We start from the raw sequence: 23,134 nt of genomic DNA on the forward strand, positions 1-23,134 counted from the left end.
ATTTTTCTATTATTCTTCTAAGGTTATATTTAAGTATCTAGAAGTGCTATATTAAGCAGCAAATCACAGGAAATGGGGCTGGAGAAAACAGAAATAACTTCCTACAGTTCAAGTTTAGAATTTGCTCGTTTCTTTTCCTCCAATGAACAACGTATTACTGCTCTAATTGCAACCCGGTATTCAAGGGACAATAACGTGTCACTGAAATATCAGGTGCTTTCCTTTGGATAGCAAAATGCAGTAACAGGAAAGAAGTACACAACAACTAGTAGAGCTAGTAGATACTGCAGCGAAAAGCCCTGCTCGTTTGGGTTCATGCAGCCACCTGGGACCATCACGAGTTGCCGTGGCAACCTCAGCCCGAACAATTATGGAGCAGCCACAATTATCCTGAATGTGCCTGCTGAGAACCCAGCTCCGTCTGGAGATGGCCACCAATAGTGCTGTTCTGGAGAGAAAATCCACACCCAAAGGTTAAAGCCCAATGAAAAACAGTGACAGATTTCACCCTGCCTCCCCTTCCTACAGCAGAATATTTTTGTCCCTAAGTATTAATAATGACGTGTCATCTGCAGATCACTAAATTGGATCACAGTGCGAAGGGAACCGAGAGTTGATTCATAACTTTTAGTGATAGGTGAGATCCAAAAATATGTCTGTTTTTAAGAAAACAGAAAATACTGCACCTCTGCACAGCATACCTCAACTTCAATGTACTGTACAACTTCACCTGGACAATACATCAAGAGCACATAGAAAGAAAATCCTTGTAGTAATAACTAAAAATATTTATGAGGTCACTGTATGATTCCATTAATAAAATTATTGTTTTCCTCAATTCCCCTTTTCTGAACTTGGTCTCATTTGCTCAGCAGAACCAAGAGCCAGGTGCTATTTATCAGCTGCTTTAGACCTGGTAGGATGAGCCACACATAAGCTCCTTTTTTTTACCTTTCAATTACAAAAGCAAGTGAATAGGAAGCTTTGAGCACTTTTTTCAGTATTATTATTAATCTTGTATAGCTATTTCATGGTAGATTTGCATTGAACAAACAACTCCATGTCAGGAGGTCTGGGAGGAAGCAGACCAATGTATGCCTACAGTAGAAAGTCAGGGTTGTTAAAATGGGTCCAGAAGGGTGTGATGGGATTGTGTCAACATCCAAGGCCATATCTTAAGGTTCTCCATTACTCATTGCAAATATTTGGTATTAATAATGAAATACTTCCACAGAAATTGTTGTGATTTTGTACTCAAAATTACATCAGTGTCGCTTGGTTATCAACCACACTACCCCATGCTGAACAGTGGACTAAGCACTACAGATGGGGACTTGGATTAGCAAGCACTCTGAAATGACTCTTCTCTCCGAACTGGTAAATATGAAGATAGCTCTGTGTGACCCCTCTTGGTCTATGGGTATTTTTCATCTTCCTGCCAACACCCAGCAACATGGCTGCCAAGAGTCTTCCTGCAAAGGTTCAGAGCTGATTACAGTGGCAATATTTATTTAGAAAATGCCATGAGATCACAAACAGAACTTCTCGGTGCCATCTCCTTGTTCTGTAGGGTACTTAAAATAAAGTGTCGATGTAAGCCAAGATCTTAAGGATGAGAAAAATAACGTAAAAGAGCCAGCACCACTTGTGCACTGTATCAGAATAGCTAATAAGTTAAATACCACCATTCAGACATCCGTGCTGTTACTTTTTATAAGCTATGACAGTAATTCCCCCTGAAACCAACTAAGAGCATTACTTGGGGGGTGCTGCTCACAGCAGTAGATTTTGAGAAAGTAGTCACACTAAAATCCTTTCACTATGCAATGCCACATCACGTACCCTTGGCCAGTTATAACTGCAGTTTTGTTGGGCTACAGATATTCACACACAGCAGCACTGGGGTTAAAACCTGCGCATTATGCAGCTCCAGCATGGTGAAAGACACCATGCTTGCTGCAAACCCATTCCCTTTCCCTGATTAATGCAGACCACTAAAATGGCCTCAACCTTGCTGCCTTCAGAACAGAGAAAGACTCAAATGCACAGTGCTGGAACTGGACTAATTAGACTTTGAGACAGACTAATTATTTCTGAGACAGAGCTGACCCCATGTGAAGCTGCTGTTTCTGGGAGCAAGGCCGGCAGTTTTGCATGATGCAATCTCTCAGGGTTTCTACACCACTTCTCTGCAGAACATAGATCAACCCTGACTATTCATGCTGCAACCAATGTGTGTATAGAAGGCTCAAGTGAAAAAATAAAACACTATAAATACAGTATGCAAACACAGCACATATAATAACTGACATTTTACAACAGAAATTTTTAGTGACTCGTCTTCACGCTGTTTCTGTCCCAAGAAAAAAATAGGTAATTTCCATACCTCTGCCACTAAAATATATGCCCACCCTATTCTGGACTCTGCAGAATTCACAGATATATAAGTAAGTGGTGAAACAAATTACTTTGAAGTTACTCTTTCTCAGGAGAATCAGAGGTAAATATGATTTTGAATAGAAAATGACCTAGTGCAGTAAAATAAAATCACACCGGTCAGATCACAACTGTAAAGAAAGGAAAATGAAATGGAGGTTAAAGTACTTCTCAAATGTAAAACAAAAATCATAGTTCATGCTGCAGACAAAAGTATGGTAGCTGATCCAAATGTGTTCAGAAGAAATTGAAGCACCTTTTCTTTGATTTTCTTGAAAGCTGAACAAGTGCCGTTTTTCCTCACTCTCTTGGGTTAACCCATCTTTATAACAACAATGTAGAATTCTGCCTGATGGTGAACATAAAAAATGGCCATTTCAGGTTGAAAGGAACAGGCTTAAGTGTTTAAGCACAAAAGGTACATGAATTACTTTTTGGATAAACTGCTAGGCTAAAGTTGGAAATGTCTGACTAGAAACAAAAGAAATCACTATTAATTGGAATTGTAAAATTAATTACTGGAATATTTAAATTCATAATGGCATATTCAGCAGGCCAGATCAGCTGAATCAAGTGCAACCATCAGCAAAACACCTCCATCCTCAAAACATGCCCTTCTCCATCCTCAAAACATGCCCTTCTTCTCCTTGGGTTGAATGCACAGCAAGTATTTTGCAGTGACATTACTGCAGATGTCAGAAGAGCCAGGTTATGTCTGTTACTTAGGAAACAACTCCTTTGCATGGCAAAGTGAGGCTATGCTTGTGGCCAACCAACCACTCCACTGTGGGTGGCAAAGGGCAGGAGGATAACTGTAACAGAGGAGCACAACAGCTGGATCAATGCTACTACTGCTGAAATAATCCTCTTGGTCCAACCTTCAGGAAACCCAAAGGTCATACTCCTGACACAAGCAACAGAAGCTGGATTCTATGATTCTAATAACACTAAAACTTTTAACAGTTTGGGTGTGGGTTTTTTTTGCAAGGTTAAAAAATGAATGCAATACAGAGGTAGGTTTAATCCTCACCTCGAACTTCTGCCGGAGCTCTGCATTTCCATCCTCGTCAGCATCTGGAATTGGAACATTATAATATTCACCTTCTTCTTGATTCAGCAGCTTGTACCTGTGGAACATTTGAGGAAAAAAAGGCTTTTTTTAAATACTTTTACTCCTTTCAGATATAAAATCTGAGTTAGTTGTTTATGTCTGGTTGGTATCAATACCCCTTGTATGTAAAGAACAACATTCTAAGTTCTAAGGGAAATACAGAAACAGAATATATTTTAAATAAAATTACATCTTTAATCACAAACTGTGTGTCAAATCAAGGCAAGCACCTCATCCCAATCATCCTGTGATGTGGTGTAAGAAATCAACCCTGAAAAGACTCCAGTGCTTCTGTAGCCCTTAATCATTCCCTCCAAAAAGCCGTACTCTTTGAGAAGGTCTGATGAGTTCTACCCGTAGTTTGGCACGTAATAAGATGGCATTATATAAAATCTATTCAGATGTACTTTAACTTGCTATACATAGCTGATATACTTCATAATGAGTATATCATATTCGAGATAAAAATAAAATGTGTATCACAAGGCCATGAGTTTGCAGCAACTCCTGGCTCCAGCAGAAGCTTCATGAACATAACAAAAGGAAAGCTTCCTTTAATTATCCTCCTTTGCTATCTATAGCCCATGTTTCCCAGTTTTAGTTGTATTTTCAGTGAATATGAGATACAGTAATTAAGCTGAAGAAAAATACTATTTTAAAACTCTTCTCAGAAACTCTTACCATCCACTGGCTGGCATCTTCATGAGCTCTGACACCCCAAATGAAAGAGAGCCCATAAAATCATTCCTGGTTGTTCGATCCCAGTCCCAGACCTCTACAGAGAGCCGTCGATCTTTGTCTGTAGGTTTTAATTTACTGAAAAGGAGAGAAATAGCATTCTCAATGCAAAACTCAAATAAGTGATTCAACGCTTAAGAAATTACATTAAAAGGGGTTAAACTTACAATGTGAATGACTCATTCCAGTGTGGATTCAGGGTAGAACGGAAGGTTTTTGTTTTTTGTTTACTTTCATTCTTGGGATCTGGGATAAGTTTCAGTTTAACATAAGGATCTGAAAGCCCATTTGGATCCATGGGAATTAGGTTTTTTGCTTCTCGCACTGTCAATATAAAACAGAGTGCTGATTTGCATGGGATTAAAAATCACCGTTAACAACATAGTAACAAGACAAACCAAATCTAAAGAAATATGTTGAAATATAAAACAAATAAGATGAAAAACTCTTGTGGTCAGACTTGGCATGGAAGAAAATAGTAAAGTAAGGTTGCACTTGATGGTATTTGTAAGGCTGGTAGGGAAAGTGACAGGAGATGAGAGCCATTCCCAAATGGAATGAAGCAGCTCCTGGGCAGCTCTTTTCTGGAATGGAATGATTAAACATCCGAGCTCATCTCTATACATTTCTAAGCAGGGAGCATTTCTGTGTGCTTCTATTTACTCATCAATCTTAGGTTCTACAACTACCAGTTGAATACTATAAGGCTGATTGTTGGATCAGAACAGATTTCCAAGAAGGGCTGTTTTATACAACGTGTTATTGGTACTGAAGTTCCCTTGGATTCATTGCTCGTTAGCTGTCAGCTGGAATCACTGCGAGGGTTGTCATGAGATGGCACCCAAAATAAAAGCACAGGGAAGACGAGTTTAACTTTGCCTTCATAAAAATGGTAAGGTAGCTTCCATCTTCACAATGGCAGAAGAGAGCACAAAGTGAGTTCATAGCCCTCGTGTTGCTACCAATGCCCAGAGACAAGGATGGCCAGCAACCTGCCTGTGGGACATTCCCCACACGGCCACATCCCTGTGTGGAGCACAGAGCAGAGGCAATGGTGGGCTATTACTGCCTTTATCAGCAGCTCAGCAGTGTTTGGGGCTCTGGCTGAGGTTGCTGCCACAGCTGTGGGGCTTTACTGAGCAGCTCAGAAGTCACTGCAGATGAGTGGAGTATCACAATGGATGAGCAAGGCAGCACTTCCCTCCATCTTGCAGAGGACCAGCACGACGCCCACACGACATTTATATGCACGGCATGTAAGGTTTTATTATGTGCTGATGGCATTCTGCCATCAGCTTCTGCAGAAGTTCACAAACAGGCTGGATTTCAGGCGTTGTGAAATGCTGTCCCACCCAAACCAGCAGGGCTGACATGGATCGGCGTCTGTACGTGCTGCTGAGCCTGGGAAACACCACTGACAGCATGTCTGAGGCTGCTCCTCTTTTGTACGAGACACAGAATAAGGAAGAAGCCCTTTAAACACAAAAAGAAGTGCAGCTCAAAGATGCACTTGGAAAGAAAGATGCAACATACACTAAATACAGGCTGCTAAGTAGTCATGATCTCGCTCCTTATTTGGCCCATTTGTATTTTTGTCTGTGTAATTAGCACCCTTAAACATCTATTTCCAACTGGTAGCACTTCTTCTTGAGGAAACGGCATGATGATATTTGGCTAACTATCATTTATAAGGAATTAATGTCTTGACAGACAAACAGGGAGTGAAGGGAAGCATATGCTCAAGTTTCCAACAAATTAAGTGTGCCCGTGTTGTCACCATGCCACAAGGAAAAGGAACCACCTTCCTCCTCATCGTTAATGAAGAAGAGATCGTAAGTGCCTAGTCAGCAGAAAATACGGGCTGTTTGATGACTCTTCCACTCGATGATGTGTCGCTGGTATTACAGCAGTGCCTCCAGAAGCTGTGCCTAAAATTGGGATATTCACTTTTCCAGTAGTGTAAAGACATAAGCAAAAACAGAGCTGGTTCTTAGGTACTCATACTTTAAATAAGTATCTAAATAAGACAGAGTGGGATGGCAGGGAACAACTGTCACTGTGTGTGAAGAGAGGAAATTCAGGCAGCATTTCAGAGTTTGGATGACAATACGTGAACTTTTTGCACGGAATGTATGGGTCAAACATCACAAACAATACAAAGTTATGGATTTATAACTTCTTGTGGTGTCAGCACACAGATTTAGCCACAGGAATGAGTAAAGAAATGCTTGTGTGCCTAAAACAAAACAGAGCTATTTGCAGCACAAGTTCACTCAGTTCCTTCTCATGAGTCTCAATTACCTTTTCCTTGAATTTTCCAGTGTTGATGATAAAATGGTTTACTAATCACAGCAACTGTTGCTTGCCAATCTTTTGCTCCCTACAGGCAACTCAGAGGAGCAGAAATCTCCCAATGAATGCAAATGGATGCTTTTGAAAGAGGTCTCGAGTCCCAAACAGTCCTGCCTGGGAAGCTCTCCAGCGAAGCAAAAGAAGAGGGAGGACACAGCTCAGATTCCTGTCTTCCTGCAGTCAAGCTCTAGTGAATTACAATTACAGATGTACACCTGAATCCCCCCAAATCCTGCTGTTCAGACCACTTCCACACAGTGCTCGGCCACTCAAAGGGCTTCTCAATATGGGACTTCTCTTTTGCATAACCATTCCCCTGCTCATTTTCTTTAGTACCCCTCCTGAGACCACTGCCTGCTCATCACACCCAGTTTGCTGACTCCCACAGATGCCATCACGATGAACGTAGGCTGTGGGGATGCCCGTGTTTCACAGGCGACTTACACATAAGAAATGGATGAGGAATTAATTTCCTCCTGAGAACAAGATGAAAAATGAACTTGTGTTCCATCATGCTTCATTCCTCTGTCTTTTATTAAGACAGACTCTCCTACTAATAAAAGTGTACCATCAACTCTAATGCTACTTAATGAGACCTGCAGTAGGTTCTCTGCTTTCATTTCCAGCTGGAAACCTCACAGGGGCATCTGTACTTTATGTTTAAGATCAGATTACCTCTATAAAAATTACCTGCATAAAAGAATACCAAGTGCTGGGCAGTATAACTACGTCACAAAACAGAAGCCTAACGCAAACATTGACTACTGCTGTATCAAATTGCCTGAAAAGGGGTTGACTATTAAATTTCTAATTCCGATTTGTTCAAATTCTTATGCAAATATATAGCATGTTAGGGTATTTTTTTACATGCATGCAGATGGCTATCTATGAACAACGGATGTTTCTTTTCCATATGATGCATTTACTGTTTTTTCATGGTAAAGAAAATTTAATGACTGAAATGGCAAATACTCATTTGCTGCAGGGGTTGGCATTTATGAAAGGCACTGCCCTCTGTGCAATCAGCACAGCAACCCTGCAGGTTCAGGGAATGCCAGAGAACACAGAAGGTATTGGTGAGATAAAACATGCCATTCTTCTTTGAGTTATTAAAAATGCCTCCCACATGCAGGCAATTATTTGGGATCACTTTGTAGGGACTTCACATAACAGCTGGTCAGCTCTGCTGAACGCTCACATATCCTCCTTTTAGAATCAGCTGCAGAATGTTATGAAATTAATGCTAACAAAGAAAGACACTGTTAATGACGCAGGCAAACACAGATGAAATTAGGAGAGTGTGTGTGGAGGGGACTTTCAAGGAAACAACCGGTGAGCGTCCGGCCATTTGCAGCTGCTCTCCAGTTCTCCTCTCCAGCTTCTTTGGGCAGAGGCTGCTCAGCCAGGTCTCCATGGCAAGCAGCATGATGGGACATTAATATGCAGTGCCATAGGGTAGCTCAGCATCAGACACTCATAAATAATTTGAAATATGTACAGCAGGGAGTGCAGAACTCCTGGGGAGGTGATAGCTGGAGCCTGCTCTGTGCTCCCAGCTTCCAGAAATCACGGCCAGGTTTCCTCTTTTAAATCACAGAAGCATCACAGAAGAATGAAACCACATTTTCTCTAGTCTTTCAGCTCTGAAAAATACACTCAGGAACCTGGGAGCTCTGGGCTGTGTGTATATATAAGTATTTTAATAACACTGATGTAACGGTGGGGTGCGATGGCTGACAGCATCGTGGCACCCTGCCCTCAGCAGCACCTGCAGCTCACTGCTGCTGGGAGGGCAGCTGCTGTCAGACCCAGCTCCTGGGATCCCAACAGCGTGGTGGCTTTTTATATGTCACTGCGCCAGATGGGGTATTTTCACGCAGAGGTTATTGTTTGCTGGCTATGAAAATAATTCAAAAATAAAATAAAGATCAAAACGGCGATTCAGCCACCTGCAGAACCGCTCAGAAGGAACCCAGGTTACGTGGTGGGTTGGCAAGTAGGTGTAAGGGTAACAAAACTTGTAACACACGCCAGGAAGGGGAAATTTCAGTGCGAAACAACAGAGATTAAGAGCGGCAGAAACAGCTTCACTATGCCTAAGAGCAAAATCCCAACAGTCCATTCTATGGAAGGGTCACAAATTCAGTGATGTCAGAAAAAAAGCAATTAAGACAGTTCCTATGGCAAGTTCACTTACAGCAATTGCAATCACGTATTAACATCCAAAGCCAGCTCTCGAGGTAGTAGGTATAAAATGAACTGCTGATATTTAAGAACTGCCACATAAATGAGCACTGAAAATGGCACTGGGGAGGTGGTGAGATTTTGTCAGAGGATATCAATACAAAACTCCCACTCCTAGTCTGTAGCACTCATGCAGAAAGGACTGCCTGTCCACCTTTAAGCACCCACACCAGAGATCTGAAGCACACGGGAAGTACATATGGAAGTACACCAGCATTAAATATATTAATGTATAGGACTAAATCATTTCCAGGATCAGTTGAATTCAAAACTTGCCCAAGTGCTCTGAGATTTTAGATAATCTGGCTGAACCACTGGCCAGCTCCATCTGGCCTCTTTCCTAGTACTCAATGGGGAAAAAACCAAACCAACAATATTATTTACCCTATCTTATTGGGAAAATACTCAGTAAACATGCATGTACTGTGGCCTTTTTGGAAAGAGAAGCTACTGCAACGCCCTCTGAGCTGTTATACAGAAGCAAACACCACTTGCTATGCACCAAGCAGTGACTTTCCCCAAGGCACAGACCTCTCCATCGCCGTTCAGCGCATGGCACCCTCCTTCCTCCCAGTAAGGAAGCGGAGCCGCCCACAAAAGGAATTGCAAGATGCCCACCGGAGCGCCACGTCTGCATTGAACAGCATGACTTTCTGCAGGCAGTCGAGGCTCTCTACAGGAACATGAGCTCAGCAGGAACCAATTAACAGCCAAAACAGGATGCAGAGCAGAGATATTAAGGAATTCAGCTGAAGGAGTTCAACACCTACAGAGACATTCTTTTGATGAAGAATCCAGCAAAGGCTCAAACCCAAGAGCAGTTCCTATACATCCTGCACATTTAATCCACCACTTCCTGAATGTAAAGGCAGCAGTATCATATTTGGCAGCTCTGGACATGTTGCCAGTAAATATTTCAGAAGAGATGCTGTTCAGGAGATACATTGAGTTAGAAATTTGGGGTTAGCAGCGTTCATGAACCAACTAAAAACCCCTGATTTGTTTTGCTGTTGAACATGCACAAGAGCCTCAGTTTGTCTGGCCATGGCGCATGTAAGTACATCTGTCTAGTATAATTTATTTTAAAAAAGAGTACTTTCAGGGAAATTCATTTATATTTAAAAGAAATTTTTGGAAACCTTAGAAATGCCAACCCTAAGAACGTAACATAGAGAACATAGCTTCAACCATGTGAACATAACAGAGAACATAGCCTCAGTCATAAGGACAAAACAGCAGCTTAATGAGCTTATTTCAACAAGGTTGTTGTAAACATTCTTCTTGTTGTCCAGAAACCTTCTTAAATTTTGGATGGAAGTATTTAAACTACAAGCACACACATAAAAACATTTGCCAAGTGCACTCACACCAAGAACTGAAAGCACCTTTCTCCTAATGACAGCAACTTGGACAAATTCACCTCTCCTACACAACAGGAAGCTATCTGAAAAGTGAGCTACAATTAAGTACCACTTGGGATCTATTCTAATCCTTTCTAACTAAATTTGATCATGCCTCTCCCTTTCAATGCTTTTTACAAGGTTTGACAGAAGAATCTGGAGGTATTCAGATACAGAGATAACAAAAGCATGAATGAATAGTGACAGAAGGGAAGTTCAGTGCTTCTGTGAGCTGCGAAAATCCAACGTGATGGCCTGATTTCCTTTATGCTGACTACAAGGGGAATGGTATCTTTGTGATTCATTCCCCAAATAAGAAGTGCGGAGGTAGAAAGAACATCTTTCTGGTGTAAAAAAGAAAAGAAGAGAACCATTCAATTGGAAGGGACCTACAGATGTCATCAGTCCGACCGCCTGACTGACTTCAGGGCTAGCCAAAAGTTGGGCTCTAAGTGTTCGAATCAGCAATGCTGACGCAGTGGAACAATGCTGAACATCCACATCAAGAAGTAAACACAGAGAAGCAGATGCTCTGGGAAACCTCCTACTTTGTCCTGCCATAACTCTGCCCTCAAATTTGCAACACCAAACAGGCCGTGACAACAACAGTGTTCTGAGTTCCTGCTTCAGTGTGTGGACTTTGTGAATTCAGCTGCTCACAAAACCAATTTCCAAGATGTATTTGTGTACATGTAATAAGCATAACGGTGTGTTAAGATGTATTGCTGAAGGAGCAGTGTTGGTCACCTGCCATGACATGCTAGCTCATCCCTTATTTTGTTTTTGATAACTACAGCATGTATCTAACATTTCCTGAAAGACAATTCTGAGTCAAAAGAAATTCTACTTTCACCTTGAATTTAGATTAAGCAGACTTGGTTTGACCTAATTCCCTCACATCAATTTCGTCCAATTCCCACCCTGTGTTCTCCCTCTGAATAATTACTTTGCAACCCAATCAGCAAAGAACAGTTTTGAGTATTTGTGTCCAACAGAAAGGAAAAACCAACAGTAAAGTTCACTACCAGCTTTGCACTTGAGATATCAGAACCAATTATCAGCTGACCCCAGTTAAACAGAAAGCATGCACAGAGCAAACAAAACACAGGCTGTAAATACAAATTCTTAAGCGGATCCTGAGTGATAAACTCTGCTCTCTGATAATGAAACAAGGAAGTTCTGCTCGAGGTAAGCAGCACATCTGGGTAGGGGGACAAAATGGTCCTTCAACTTGCCAAATACCTTTTCCGTATGTTTTTCTGCAGCTTCAACTGGGAATGAGACAGGGTGTGTGGGTGAGAGGAACCAGAGCTTACTGATAAGCCCTGGGAGAAGCACTTCCAAGAAGAAGAACCGCTGCCCTCTCCTTCCTTCCTTTCTCTCCCTTCTCCTTATCTTGTTAACCTTAACCCCACAGAATACAATCTTTTTATTATTACTATTTTATAATACATTGGGAGTAATTTTTGGGATTGAGTCCAAGTTCATTTGTTTACTAAATACTCTGAAATACAGGAAATCCCTCCTTGGCCGATGTAAGCTCAGAGCATTTCTCATGCTCTAAAGATGATGGCTAGCTTCCTAAACGGTCAGCTATCCCTGTGTGCTGCTTCCTACAAGGAAAATCGACATGACAGTCATTGTCTAATGAACATTCCTGATTTTTTTAAAGCAATCATTACATCTTTACATTTTCACTTCATTTTTTTAACTGTGTGGATTCTTCAGAATGCCAGCTAACACAGCATTTCTTGACTCAAAATGTTTCTGGATCCAAGGACGCAGTGAATGAAATCCTCATGCTTCCAAAAGGAAACACTGCCACAGCTTCAGTGCCCAAAGACGTTGAGCAAAGCACATCAGCTCGCAGTGCATACAACACCTTTAAAAATCCTGCAGCATTTCAAAACAAGTCGTTTACCTGTTACTTCCAGTTTGTCACCAGTGACTTCAGCCTTCAGATAAATCCTTCCCCTTTTCTCAGTGTGATCCATGCCACAGAGGCTCGGGACGTTTATCACACATTGCTTATGCACATTCATATCACAAGCTGTGGATATAGAAGCGTTTCAGACAGCAGTGAGAAACTAATAATGCAATCCCACAGCAAACACTGAGCACTGCAAAGTTAAGATTGCTATGCCTAATTGCTGGCAACATTTGCAGATTACAGACAAATGTTTTCTGACGGACCAACATGGCTAGTTTCCATCCTGCAATACACTTTGTGGATAGTGAATGGAACACTGAAGAAAATAATCCACTTCAGACACTTAAATATATTAATGAAGTGCAAGAAAAAAAGTAATAACAGAATAAAGACTTGCTGGGAATATGCCTGAGAAAACAGAGCACTTCTGCCAGCAGCAGCCATGAAGGGATTTAGGTTTGAGTCAATCATTAGAATTTGGTGCAGTAGACTTCCAAGACGAATGAAACACAAGGGAAATATCGGATCTTGGCTGCCACGTAAACTGAAATGTCAGTTTTCAACTGCGTGTTCATCCACCCACTCCTGAAACAGGTTTCCTCAAAAGCAACAGCAAATGCACTCCACTCATATCAAAGTCCATGCAGCCCTTTCGCAGCAACAGAAGTGGCTTTCATTAGATTATTATTATTCGACTGAAATATCCACTTGAAATACAACAGTCCTATAAATAGCTGACATTTGAAATGGTATTTTCCGCTGACAAGAAGTTGTTATGAGGTGTTTCCATGTGCTTTTAAAAACACCGTTTGGTAACAAAGCAAAACTGAACTTACTGTCACATTTCATCCCTTGGTGTAGGAGCCCATAAAGAAGGGACCCACAGTGGTCACAAAAGGTTGGGCTCCCATAGGTGTGGATCTTAAATTTGTGCTTGCTCCTGGGGTCCTGCAGGATAAACAAAAAGATCCATGAGTCACAAGAAATAAGATCACAATATCCTTAATGTACCACTTCAAATACTGAAAATCCTCCAACTCTACCAAAAAATATATACCAGCATATATCTTATTCATAAGCCTTACGAGATGGTTGATATATTGGCCACAGTTTTAGTGCTCAGCTCTTATATTTCTTTTGCTTTGGTTCTGTCAGAAAGAATATGTCAGTTTGGTGAGCTGAGGCTTGTTCCTATGATTCATCCACACTAAAACTGCCATTTACTGACTGTACGTAGACATAAAACACAACGACGGCATTCCTCTTGTGGCTGGACTGTCTTCTATCATCTGTTTATTTACAATCTATCATCACTGCTCTTCAATGACGACACAAAATATGGTAGAAGAGAAGCAGCATTTTGTTAAGGGGCTAATCTGAAATGCAGTAAAATGACTGTAAAACCAAAATGTTTAAGATGGGATCATCTTGAAATGCTGCAAATTTATCACTTGCATTATTGCAGATGAAAGTGAGCAAATTCTAACTTGGCACATAGTAAATATTTTACAGAGACTGCTATTCCTGTCTGATTTTCCAGCAGAGAAATTTATAGTGAGGACATTTTAAGGCCACCGGCAGCTTGGAAATGGTTTCTAATTTAGGCTTGTGAAATGGAATGCACTCAAATCCCTTAAAAACAAACACTGCAGATAGGTTCAAATCCATTTGCCGTCCCTCCAAGGGAAGAGGTCCCCTTCAGAGAACTGAGAGTGTGTATTTGGATATCCTTCAGCACTGCCTCCAGCCCCACCTGTATGGTTTGACACAAATTTGGGACACAATTTAGCCCCGTATTTCAGTCAAAGCTGTTCCAGCACAACCTTCATCAGATCTGGGAAGAGCTGCAGTTCTTCATTGAAAAAATACAACCAAGCTTGAAATCAATCTTTGCAAACATTCTTTTTTCCTTTGGATTTTCACAGCCTCGTGCATTGGCAGGGAATGGAAGGGATGCAATACCAGGTCTTTCACGCATTAAAACATCCCAACAAATACAACTGCACAATGAGGGCTCAGAGAGTTTTCTTCTGCTTACAGTTTATATTGGTATTAATACAGCTCCACGGTAGAAAAGAATCATTAAATTGTCATCAAAACCAAACTAAGCTAGCAACTTGCCAAGAAAAGCTTTCAGGATGAATCAAAAGAAAGTACACATTATACAAATGGAAAAGATGCCAACTCTCTCCTCAGAAACATAAGGCCCTTCTGCTATGAGCACTTTCTCAAGAAATCAAGAAATCTGGGAACTCCCAACAGTAATTTGATTGAACATATGACTATGAAAAGGCAAAGTCGTGCCTTCATAATGAGTTGTTTGCCATGTGATACTTTGTGAAGGTTTTTTGTTTGCTTTGGTAAGCACTTCCGTGTTGTTGTTTTTTTCTGCACTGATTCTAAGCTCTAACATGAATCTATAAGCAGTAGTTGTCAGTGCACACACAGAATATGGCTGCTATCCAGGTAATCAGTACAGACCTTCCATCAAGAATTCAAACTGACACTGGATTTCAATAGCTCTGCTTATTACACAGCCCGAGATACAAAATGCAAACTGCTAACAGCCACGTTTATGCTGTAAACGTACGTAACCTAAATGGAGTGGCAATCAAAACGCTCCAGAGAACACCTCCTTCATTATTTATTAGCAATACAGTTGATGGGTATGGGGTCATGGGAACGTTGCCTTAGTAAATGGATATCTGATGACCTGACTTCGACCATATATATGCCTGTCAAACAATTTGAAGCACATTTTCAAATGAAATTGTGCCTTAATTTTGTGTTTACAAACAAAACTCATTGGGAACTTGTTGCCTTTCGAACATATATCCTTAAACATTATTTTTGTTAGGACATCTGTTGCTAAGCAGGACACAAATCACAGCTTCTAATGATGCTGAAGAAGGAGATCTTTATAGTTCTGTTTAATATCTGACATAAGTGGCATTTATGAGTATAATGTAATGATACAGAGGGAAAAGATATGTGTATATGATGTGTTCTTCAGAGCAAGTATGTTGTGACTGTGATACCTTATCCTCTACACACAAAATCACTTCTTTCACACACAGCACAGAAAGTCAGAGGACAAAGAACAGAACTGAAACTACTGCTGAAATGGAATCCTTGCACGGAGGAAACCCAGCTATTTAAACCTCCTTCATAGAAGTAAACGATAAAACATTCAGAACATTCTAAAGGCTAACAAATAACAGAGGAAATTCTTCATCAGTATTTCATTCTATTTTCTGTTCCAAGCCCGCACACTTGCTTTAATTTTGGTAAATTTAATAATACCAAACATCAAATTATTCTTCTGTATGAGCAAGTCTGAGAAAGAACATAGAAAGCTGAGGGGTGCCTATGCACACAGCCCAGGTGATAAAGCGCTCACGTTGCTCCCTGTACCAACATGGGCTTCTCATGTCCACAGATTACACTTTAATTGTAAGTCATATTAGCAATAATAATTATTTTGACACCGCCACTTAATTGCTTATATTATTAGCTGCAATTATCACTTGTTAATTGTTAATACAGTGCAACGCTTCCAAATATTAAGTACGCATTCAGTGCATAATTGAGGAAATAACACAGCTTTTTGTCAGTGCTGCTCAGCAGAGGTAAACCATTGGGCCAGAGGTAAGATCCTGCAGATTTTTTTTTCAAATATCTCCTTTTAATCAATGTAAACTTTAAATCATTCCCAAAGTGTTGCTGGCAGTCATATTTCATAGTAAACATGGGGAGCCAAGCCAGGATATGACAGATGAACTGCCAAATAATGGCTGCTATTTGCAAGAGAATTGAACTTTGCACTAAACTTGGCGTAGATTAATTGTGAAACTCCAAAGGGAAAACCCACTTCTGTTTCCAAAATCCATCAAAATTAAGGAAGTGGCAATTGGAAAAGCATTACCACTGCATTCGCTAAGCAGTGATGAATGACAGGCTATATTAAAACTGCAATTATTCTCACGCTGAAAAGTGAATTTTTTGCTTTTCTTAGGGCAATTCCAACTTTCTGTAAGGAGAATTGGATGCAGTGTATTATAATTAAATTGGAAAGGACTGGCCTCAAAGCTAAGACACGCTTCTGGAGAGGCGGGCACCCATGGCAATGTGGTGTATGCGGAGGGGTACCTTGAGAAAGGAACCCCAAAATTCGAGCAGCAACTCAAAAATTGGCCCATGCCCCCATATGTGTGCAGGAGTGCCTTCCTCAGGCAGACCCCTTCAGCCCTGCCCCAGCTCACAGCTGCTGCTCCAGCTCCAGCAGAGGGAAGCAGAATTGCATGGCCATGTCATACCACGCTGCCCTCCTGCAGCAGTGCCACCACTTCTTGGCCAGAAACCACTCCTTTGTTTTTCTGCATCAAAGATGGGAGTGGGAAATAACTGAAACCAGCTGCAAATGTCAAACTGTGCTTCAGCACATTACAAAACAGCTTATGGGCACGATACTGACAAATTCCTTTTAAAATCTCCCTTTTGATCAGCAATTTATTCCCACTGATAGCAAACGGAACTCACTGTAATTTTGCAGGCATTAAATCATTGCTTTGCTTTTCAGTATAAAACATACAAAAAGCCTCAGGTGAGGCTGCAGCCGTGGGCATTTTATAGACATTGTATTATGACTTACTGAAGTCCTTTCATTGCAGGGGACTCCAAAGTTTTGCTGTGTCACCAGAATTATGTCTTCAAGACCAACTCTGATGCTGATTCTGTGGCTCTATGCTGCTACACCCCTATTGTCATAATTGAGCATTTCTGGGTGACGTGGATTTTTCAGAAGGCATTTCAATCAACATCATACAGACTAAAAAAGATAAAATCCTGAATGCCAGTGGCACAAATGGAGGCTCTACCTGGCTGAATCACTACCAAGGACAGAAGGGGAGATGTATAAGGATATGCCCTGGAAGCACGGGCTGCTCTACCCACAGTGATCTCAGACATCTCCTGCTGGAGCAGGAACACCAAATCCTGCATCCTCCCTCATCCCCCCAGGAAGCAACAATGCTCCAACGTGCTGAGCCCACCCCAATCTACACCACTCCTGTTTCACTTAAAAGAGCTCCAAGTTCCCCAAGCGATTACCAAGTTAATAAAACATATCTGAGAAGGAGCCGCTGTGTTTCCTCTGAGTGGAAACAAATCCCACGCTCATCCCACGCCATCCTCAGGCAAACTTGTGTTTCGTTTGAGAAGGTTTTCAGGCTCCAGCTCTCCTGAGCACCTTCCAACAGTGACTGCAATACCCACAGCACGCAGACACCGAGAGCTTCCCCATGGTTCAAATATGACTAAAAGGCAGATTTGTCAGTGCTCCCTTGGAATTCACACTAAATTAATACTTTTAATTAAAAGAAACAAGCGGTCATCAAATCAACTGATTTCGATGGCTGCCTTTTGTTCCTATTCTTCTGGCATGGAAACGTTTTAGGATGGTCTAGAAATGCTGGTGGTCTGCTTTCAAAAGGAGTGCTGGAAAGACACAGCTGTAACTGCCTCAAAAGTAATTTGTTATTTATTCATTGTATTCATGCATTTAATATTGGACATACACCCTTTTGAACACCAGGTACACCTTTACACTTCGATCACTTCTCACAATGTATAGTTTCACGTTGATCAGATGGGGGATGTAATTTTAACAAATTCCCCTGCTGAATTGATTAATATTAGAATTAACGGTGCAGTTTCTGTGCTTTCCAATGGTGCTGAGATGCAGTTAGGTGGAGTGCCTCATTAATGTGATAAAGAACACAAAGCAGGAATGTTGATGTCATTTGACTGTGGGACATCAGGTTGCATACCAACTCCATTAATACATTTATGTATAATATCTTCTCATCGGGTTTTAAAAATTTCAGTATCTGCCAACTTGCTCATCCCAGAGCTGACACGATTTCCATTTTTTCCCCAGTATCCTCGGCTGGAGCTCACATTATCCTTCTTTCACTAATTTAAACAGAAAATGAAATGCGATAAATGCTGAAAACCAACCCAACCTGAAATCCGTTGGTTTCCCTGTAAACGCAGTGACCCCCGGAGCAGAGGCATCAGGTCAAACAGCTCAACATCTGCTGTAGCTTGCACGCTACTCATGCAGGCAAGCAAAACACATTTATCCAAGAAATAATCAGAATTAAGGCAGGAGAGAGTGGGAGTGACTCCAAGCACATTTTTTCAGAAGCCAGCACAGATGTCCACATCTTTTTTGCTCTGTTAAGACTCCAAAAAGTGGCTTAAAAGTCCTTATTCAGCTGCTAAGCCCTTGAGCTGCTCTGATACATATGGCACCGACTCATGACCAGTTTGCATTTCCCACACTTCCTCCTAGTGCAGAATTCTGTTTCCCCTATAAATTGTGAATGGTGCCAGCAGAGCCCACCACCCCTTGTCCATCCTCACCAAACCCCACCTACCTACAGAGGATGCTGCCTTCCTCCCCCTGCTCTCAGCAGCACCCACATGCTTTAGTGCTCCCAAAGCATTTCATGTCTGGATGCACTGCTGCAGGGCAGGAAGGTTTACTCCACACATATATCAGCTCATGGCCAAGATCCTAAATGTGAAGCCACTAACTTCTGTGCTGGAGGAGAGTATTTCCTGAGTAGGAAAAGCAAAATCCAAGGAGCAATGTGTCATCCTCAGTGTTCCCCAGAAATACACATGTAATTAACAGCGGAGGGGTTTGACCCAGGCACACGTTGGTCCCAAACCTACACCTGGATATGGAAATGTTGCTTCCATTCCTCACCCCATCCCGGTAGGGAATGAGGCACGGAGTCCCTGAATGGTCTTTTGAATTGTATAACCACTGAAACACTATTTATTTATGCCTTGAACAGATGTTTTTCCATATGTCTAAATAACCCTTCTTCAGAAAAGCAATTCAAGCACATTAAATTTAGTAGACCAAGGAATATAGAGACATTAGACTCGTTGGTATTTATAGAGCGTGCGGTATGTTTTCTATAGCAAAGTCAGAATGTTCTCTTTTGAAAAAGTCAGTAGTCCCAACTAAAGCAAAAAACCTACGAAGGCTGACTGTACAAATGCTCTGACACAGCTTCTGTCCTCAGTGCTGCCCTTGCAGTGGCACACAGCATTTACACACAGCAGTGTAGCAGTTACCATATATCCGTGGATGTAAAAATTCAGAAAACAATACTAAAACTGTAAAAAAAAGTTATCAGAGCACAATAAACCTGGAAAAGAAGGGCGAGCTTTTAGCACACCCTCTTGATTCCCAGATACCCAGCAGCATTACTTGCAACTTAGAACTGAAACTCAGGGTTAGTACTCGTGGAGGAAAATGCCTCATTGTGACCATGGACAAAGCCCAGCTGGATGAAAACCAGGAGCTGACACAAACCTGCAGTCCCCTGGGCTGTGTTCGGCCTTTGTGTGGTTTGCTAACCAAGCCCAGCACAGCAGCAGGGCTGCGAGCAGCGGAGCAGTGAGATGTTGGCAGCCCAGCAGCACCAGGGGAGGGCCTGCAGCATGCAGCAATGCTCCGTGATATCACCTATAAATATTTAATATCTGGCAATTAACTCGGCGCTGTTCAAAGCAGAAGGAAATGATGGAGATGCACAAAGACCTCCCCGAACCTTTTAGGAACACTGCAGCATCGCCTTCTGGCTGCATCTTCTGAGTTTGCCCATCCTGAGAGCATCCCACAGGCACCACTTTGAGAAAGCAGCACCCCTCCTGCTCCTTCTCCAAGGAAGGCATTTTTCTGAAGGCTGCTGATGCTGAAGGAGCTCCCCAGATCTCACACCACTGCTTCCAAAGCGGCTGAGCGCTTCCAAAGAAGGAAGGCGAGCTCGGCCTGCTGCTTCTGATTTCTCAGAAATCACTTGTGAGGAAGAACATTCCTCCGTGAGGCCTCGGGCTGAAGGCCGCATAGCTCTGGGAAGCACTGCAGTGAGTGGGGGTGTCACCAGATGCACTGTAACCTCCCATTAATGGGCAACATGAGGCACAAACCAAGGAGAAACTTCCACAGATGCGGGGCACATCTCAGCAACTCTGTCCCTTGTGCTCCTTACGTTCCTACAAGCAAAGCCCTTCTGCACACTTCTCCCTTTACTTCTGTTTGGCATTTGATCCCCCAGCCAGTGCAAATTAACCGCATCCTAAATGCTGCCATGCATTGCTTATGAACTTCATTGCCTTGAGTGCTATGGGGTCAATTTTATACAGAAAACGCAGATTCAGGAGCATCAGACAAAAAGTGAAGAAGGAGAAATGAATAAATAACTTTCTCTTAAGTGAGGGAAAGCGTTTCCACGCTGCCTGGCCTGTTCCACAGCACTCAGGGCAAATGCAGCAGGAAGCCCTGCAATGAGCACCTCTGCACATGGAGACAGCCCTGAGCACGGAGCTCTGTGCACTGATGCCATCGCTGAGGGAAGAGATTTAGCAGGATGTTAAATCACCTTCCTCGAAGGTCTTACAGTGCCACGTTCGGCCAGGGGTTACATAAAGCCCATCTATGGAGATTGCCTGGCGTGTAGGAGAGCAGAATAATTGCATTTTCCCTAATCTGCAAGTAATGTAATGTTTGAAAAGAGTCAGGAAAGAAACTGTCCTTCCTCTGTAATCCCACTATGCGGATCAGCAGAGGCTTTCTGTAGTGCTGCTAGCTAAGCCTTGGTAAGGCTGCATGGAAAACAATTATTAAAATTAATCCCAAGTACAAATGGAATTGCACAATATTAATCCTGCTAAAAATAAAAATGTAACATGATAAACATGTCGAAGACTGACGTGAGGAACAAGGAAAGAAAACAAAGTGTCTTAGAAAACAAATGGGGCTAGCACTGGTCAAGTGGGCCTGCAGGAACATGTGAAAAAGGAACTTCTGTGTGAAATGTGTATGCATCCTTCCATAGTTCCCATCCTGAAGGCAATGCACACATTTGCAGCCTCCCAGGAAGAGCCTGAAGGAAATTCAAAGTGTATTCTTTGTTTTGGTTTGGTTTCTAAATTGAAGATGGAAAAACCCTTCTGTAGCAGAGTGCCTCCATTGTGGAACCCAGAAAAACGTCAGTGCAAAGCAGAGATGTATTTACAGACTGGGCAGCTCACAGAACCCCTCCTCACCATCCCATGGAACAAACAGGGGGAGGCATTCATTCACTGCCTCCGGATGAACGTTCAAAGGACACAAATGGTTTCAGATAGAACCCTTATAGTGCGTGTAATAGTTATTAGATTCCAATATAATGCAATTAGCGTGAAGTTGGTTGAAGCTGTAACATAAATGCTGCCAGTGCCGTTTATAATGAGAATTTCATACGCAGAGAAGAACGTCTCATGCACTGCTCTTCAATGGCAGTTTGGTTTTGGAAAAATAAAATAATTGAAGAATTTCAGATTCATATTAAATGCTTTATCTAGTTAAAGAAATAAAGATGTACTGTATCAAGTAGACACAGTGTTCTCCAGCATTGCCTAATGAGTGCAATCTCTGCACGACAAAACTATAATAACGGTGCAAAATGTCCTCTGGCCACAGAGATGTAAGACAACTCAGTCATGCAGGAAATGTGCACACAGGGGAGGGGACAGGAGCTGGGAAGGCATAGGGCTAAGCCTGAAGCAGCTCCTGTAGTCCTGATCAGACCTAGGGCACCTCCACAAACTCATGGTGGAGATGAGCAAATAAAACATGGGTAATGCAATGGGTTGTGACAAAGAAGAGTAAACCTCAGTTCAACCAAACATGAATCATGGCCTTACAGCTGTTTGGCCCCAGGAACAACACTCAAGTCCAGCCCCACACTGAGCATGAGCTGTTCGGCCATTCTCTGCAAACCAGTTGTGGAGAACTGCAAGGCTGCTCTTCAGAGATCTGCTGATTCAAAGAAGTCATCCAACAGTTTGTGACAGAATGCTGTTGTTAAGAAGTTAAGGCTAAGACAGACAAGATGCAGAGGAGCTGATGTTTGTAAGAAGGAAGTTCTGACTTATCCAGCACCAGGGTTACCTGCACTGTGCACGTCAGCATCCCTGCCCAGCAGCCAGCAATCCCACTACTGTGTGTGTGCAGGCAGGGCACGGAGGTACAGCCTGCTCTAATGCATCATTCTGAGCTGCAAGCAATGCGAAATGAAGCTTGTCCTCCAACTGGGGAGGCTGCTTCTGCTCCTAAGCCAATTGCCTTATTGATGTCCATGCCCTCACACACTGCTGACTCCCCAGCCAGCATGCAATGTTGCAATGGGCTTCAGCTTAAAATTAACTAACGTGCCCTTGGGTTACCACGAGTGAGGCAAAACAGGAACAGACAAAGCACAAAAAAAGCACCAGAATTGATCACGGCTGACTGAACTTGGCATAGAAATCTATGACAGTGCATTATTTAAGAAAATGTGAATTGAGAAACACAAATAATTACCACCTCAGTTTCGAACAAAAATGAAGTTTCACCCCAAATGTCAGATGGAAGAAGGTTTGGCTTGCAGCAAAACAAAACACACGGTTGGAAGACAAAAAACTGGAATAATGTTCAATATGTATAAAATAACATCTTCCCTAAAATAAACACACATTTAGAAGTGATTTAAACAAACGTGTTTTGTTAAACACGTGCTTTTCTATAGAATTAATTCACTGTTCCGCTGAGCACAGCTAATTGTTAGTCCCAAATTCAGCCAACTGCTTTAAATTCAATGCATTCCTTTATACCCATGCCCACAGTTCCTGCCATTACCTATGTGCCTGGCTCGTCAATCACAGCACTGCAGATTGGCACCTCTCTACTTACATTTATCACTTTCCCATTTTCCTTCAGCACTTAGCATCATTAATTTATCAAGTCCCATTCCATCCAACTCCCACAGCTCCTTTAAGCATGACAGAGCAAGGCCTTGCTTCATTATTTTTCATTTTTTA

The 23,134-nt window shown here is 42.0% G+C and overlaps 1 protein-coding gene across 11 annotated transcripts in view; it reads right to left on the reverse strand.

Annotated features, from left to right (window-relative positions):
• Window positions 1-23,134, reverse strand: part of PRKCA (protein kinase C alpha) — a 139,078-nt gene that overhangs the window by 31,743 nt on the left and 84,201 nt on the right. For all 11 annotated transcript variants that reach the window (XM_040649503.2, XM_025141605.3, XM_046902039.1 and 8 more), the window contains 5 exons: window positions 13,048-13,159; window positions 12,203-12,331; window positions 4,453-4,609; window positions 4,229-4,363; window positions 3,467-3,563 (listed from right to left, as the gene is read on the reverse strand). In XM_040649503.2, the coding sequence (XP_040505437.1) occupies window positions 3,467-3,563; window positions 4,229-4,363; window positions 4,453-4,609; window positions 12,203-12,331; window positions 13,048-13,060 (531 nt within the window). In that variant the 5' untranslated portion in view covers window positions 13,061-13,159. The remainder of the gene's footprint in view (window positions 1-3,466; window positions 3,564-4,228; window positions 4,364-4,452; window positions 4,610-12,202; window positions 12,332-13,047; window positions 13,160-23,134) is intronic.

The sequence above is a fragment of the Gallus gallus genome, chromosome 18 (assembly GCF_016699485.2).
Source record: "Gallus gallus isolate bGalGal1 chromosome 18, bGalGal1.mat.broiler.GRCg7b, whole genome shotgun sequence".
In the NCBI taxonomy this organism is placed as follows: Eukaryota; Metazoa; Chordata; class Aves; order Galliformes; family Phasianidae; genus Gallus; species Gallus gallus.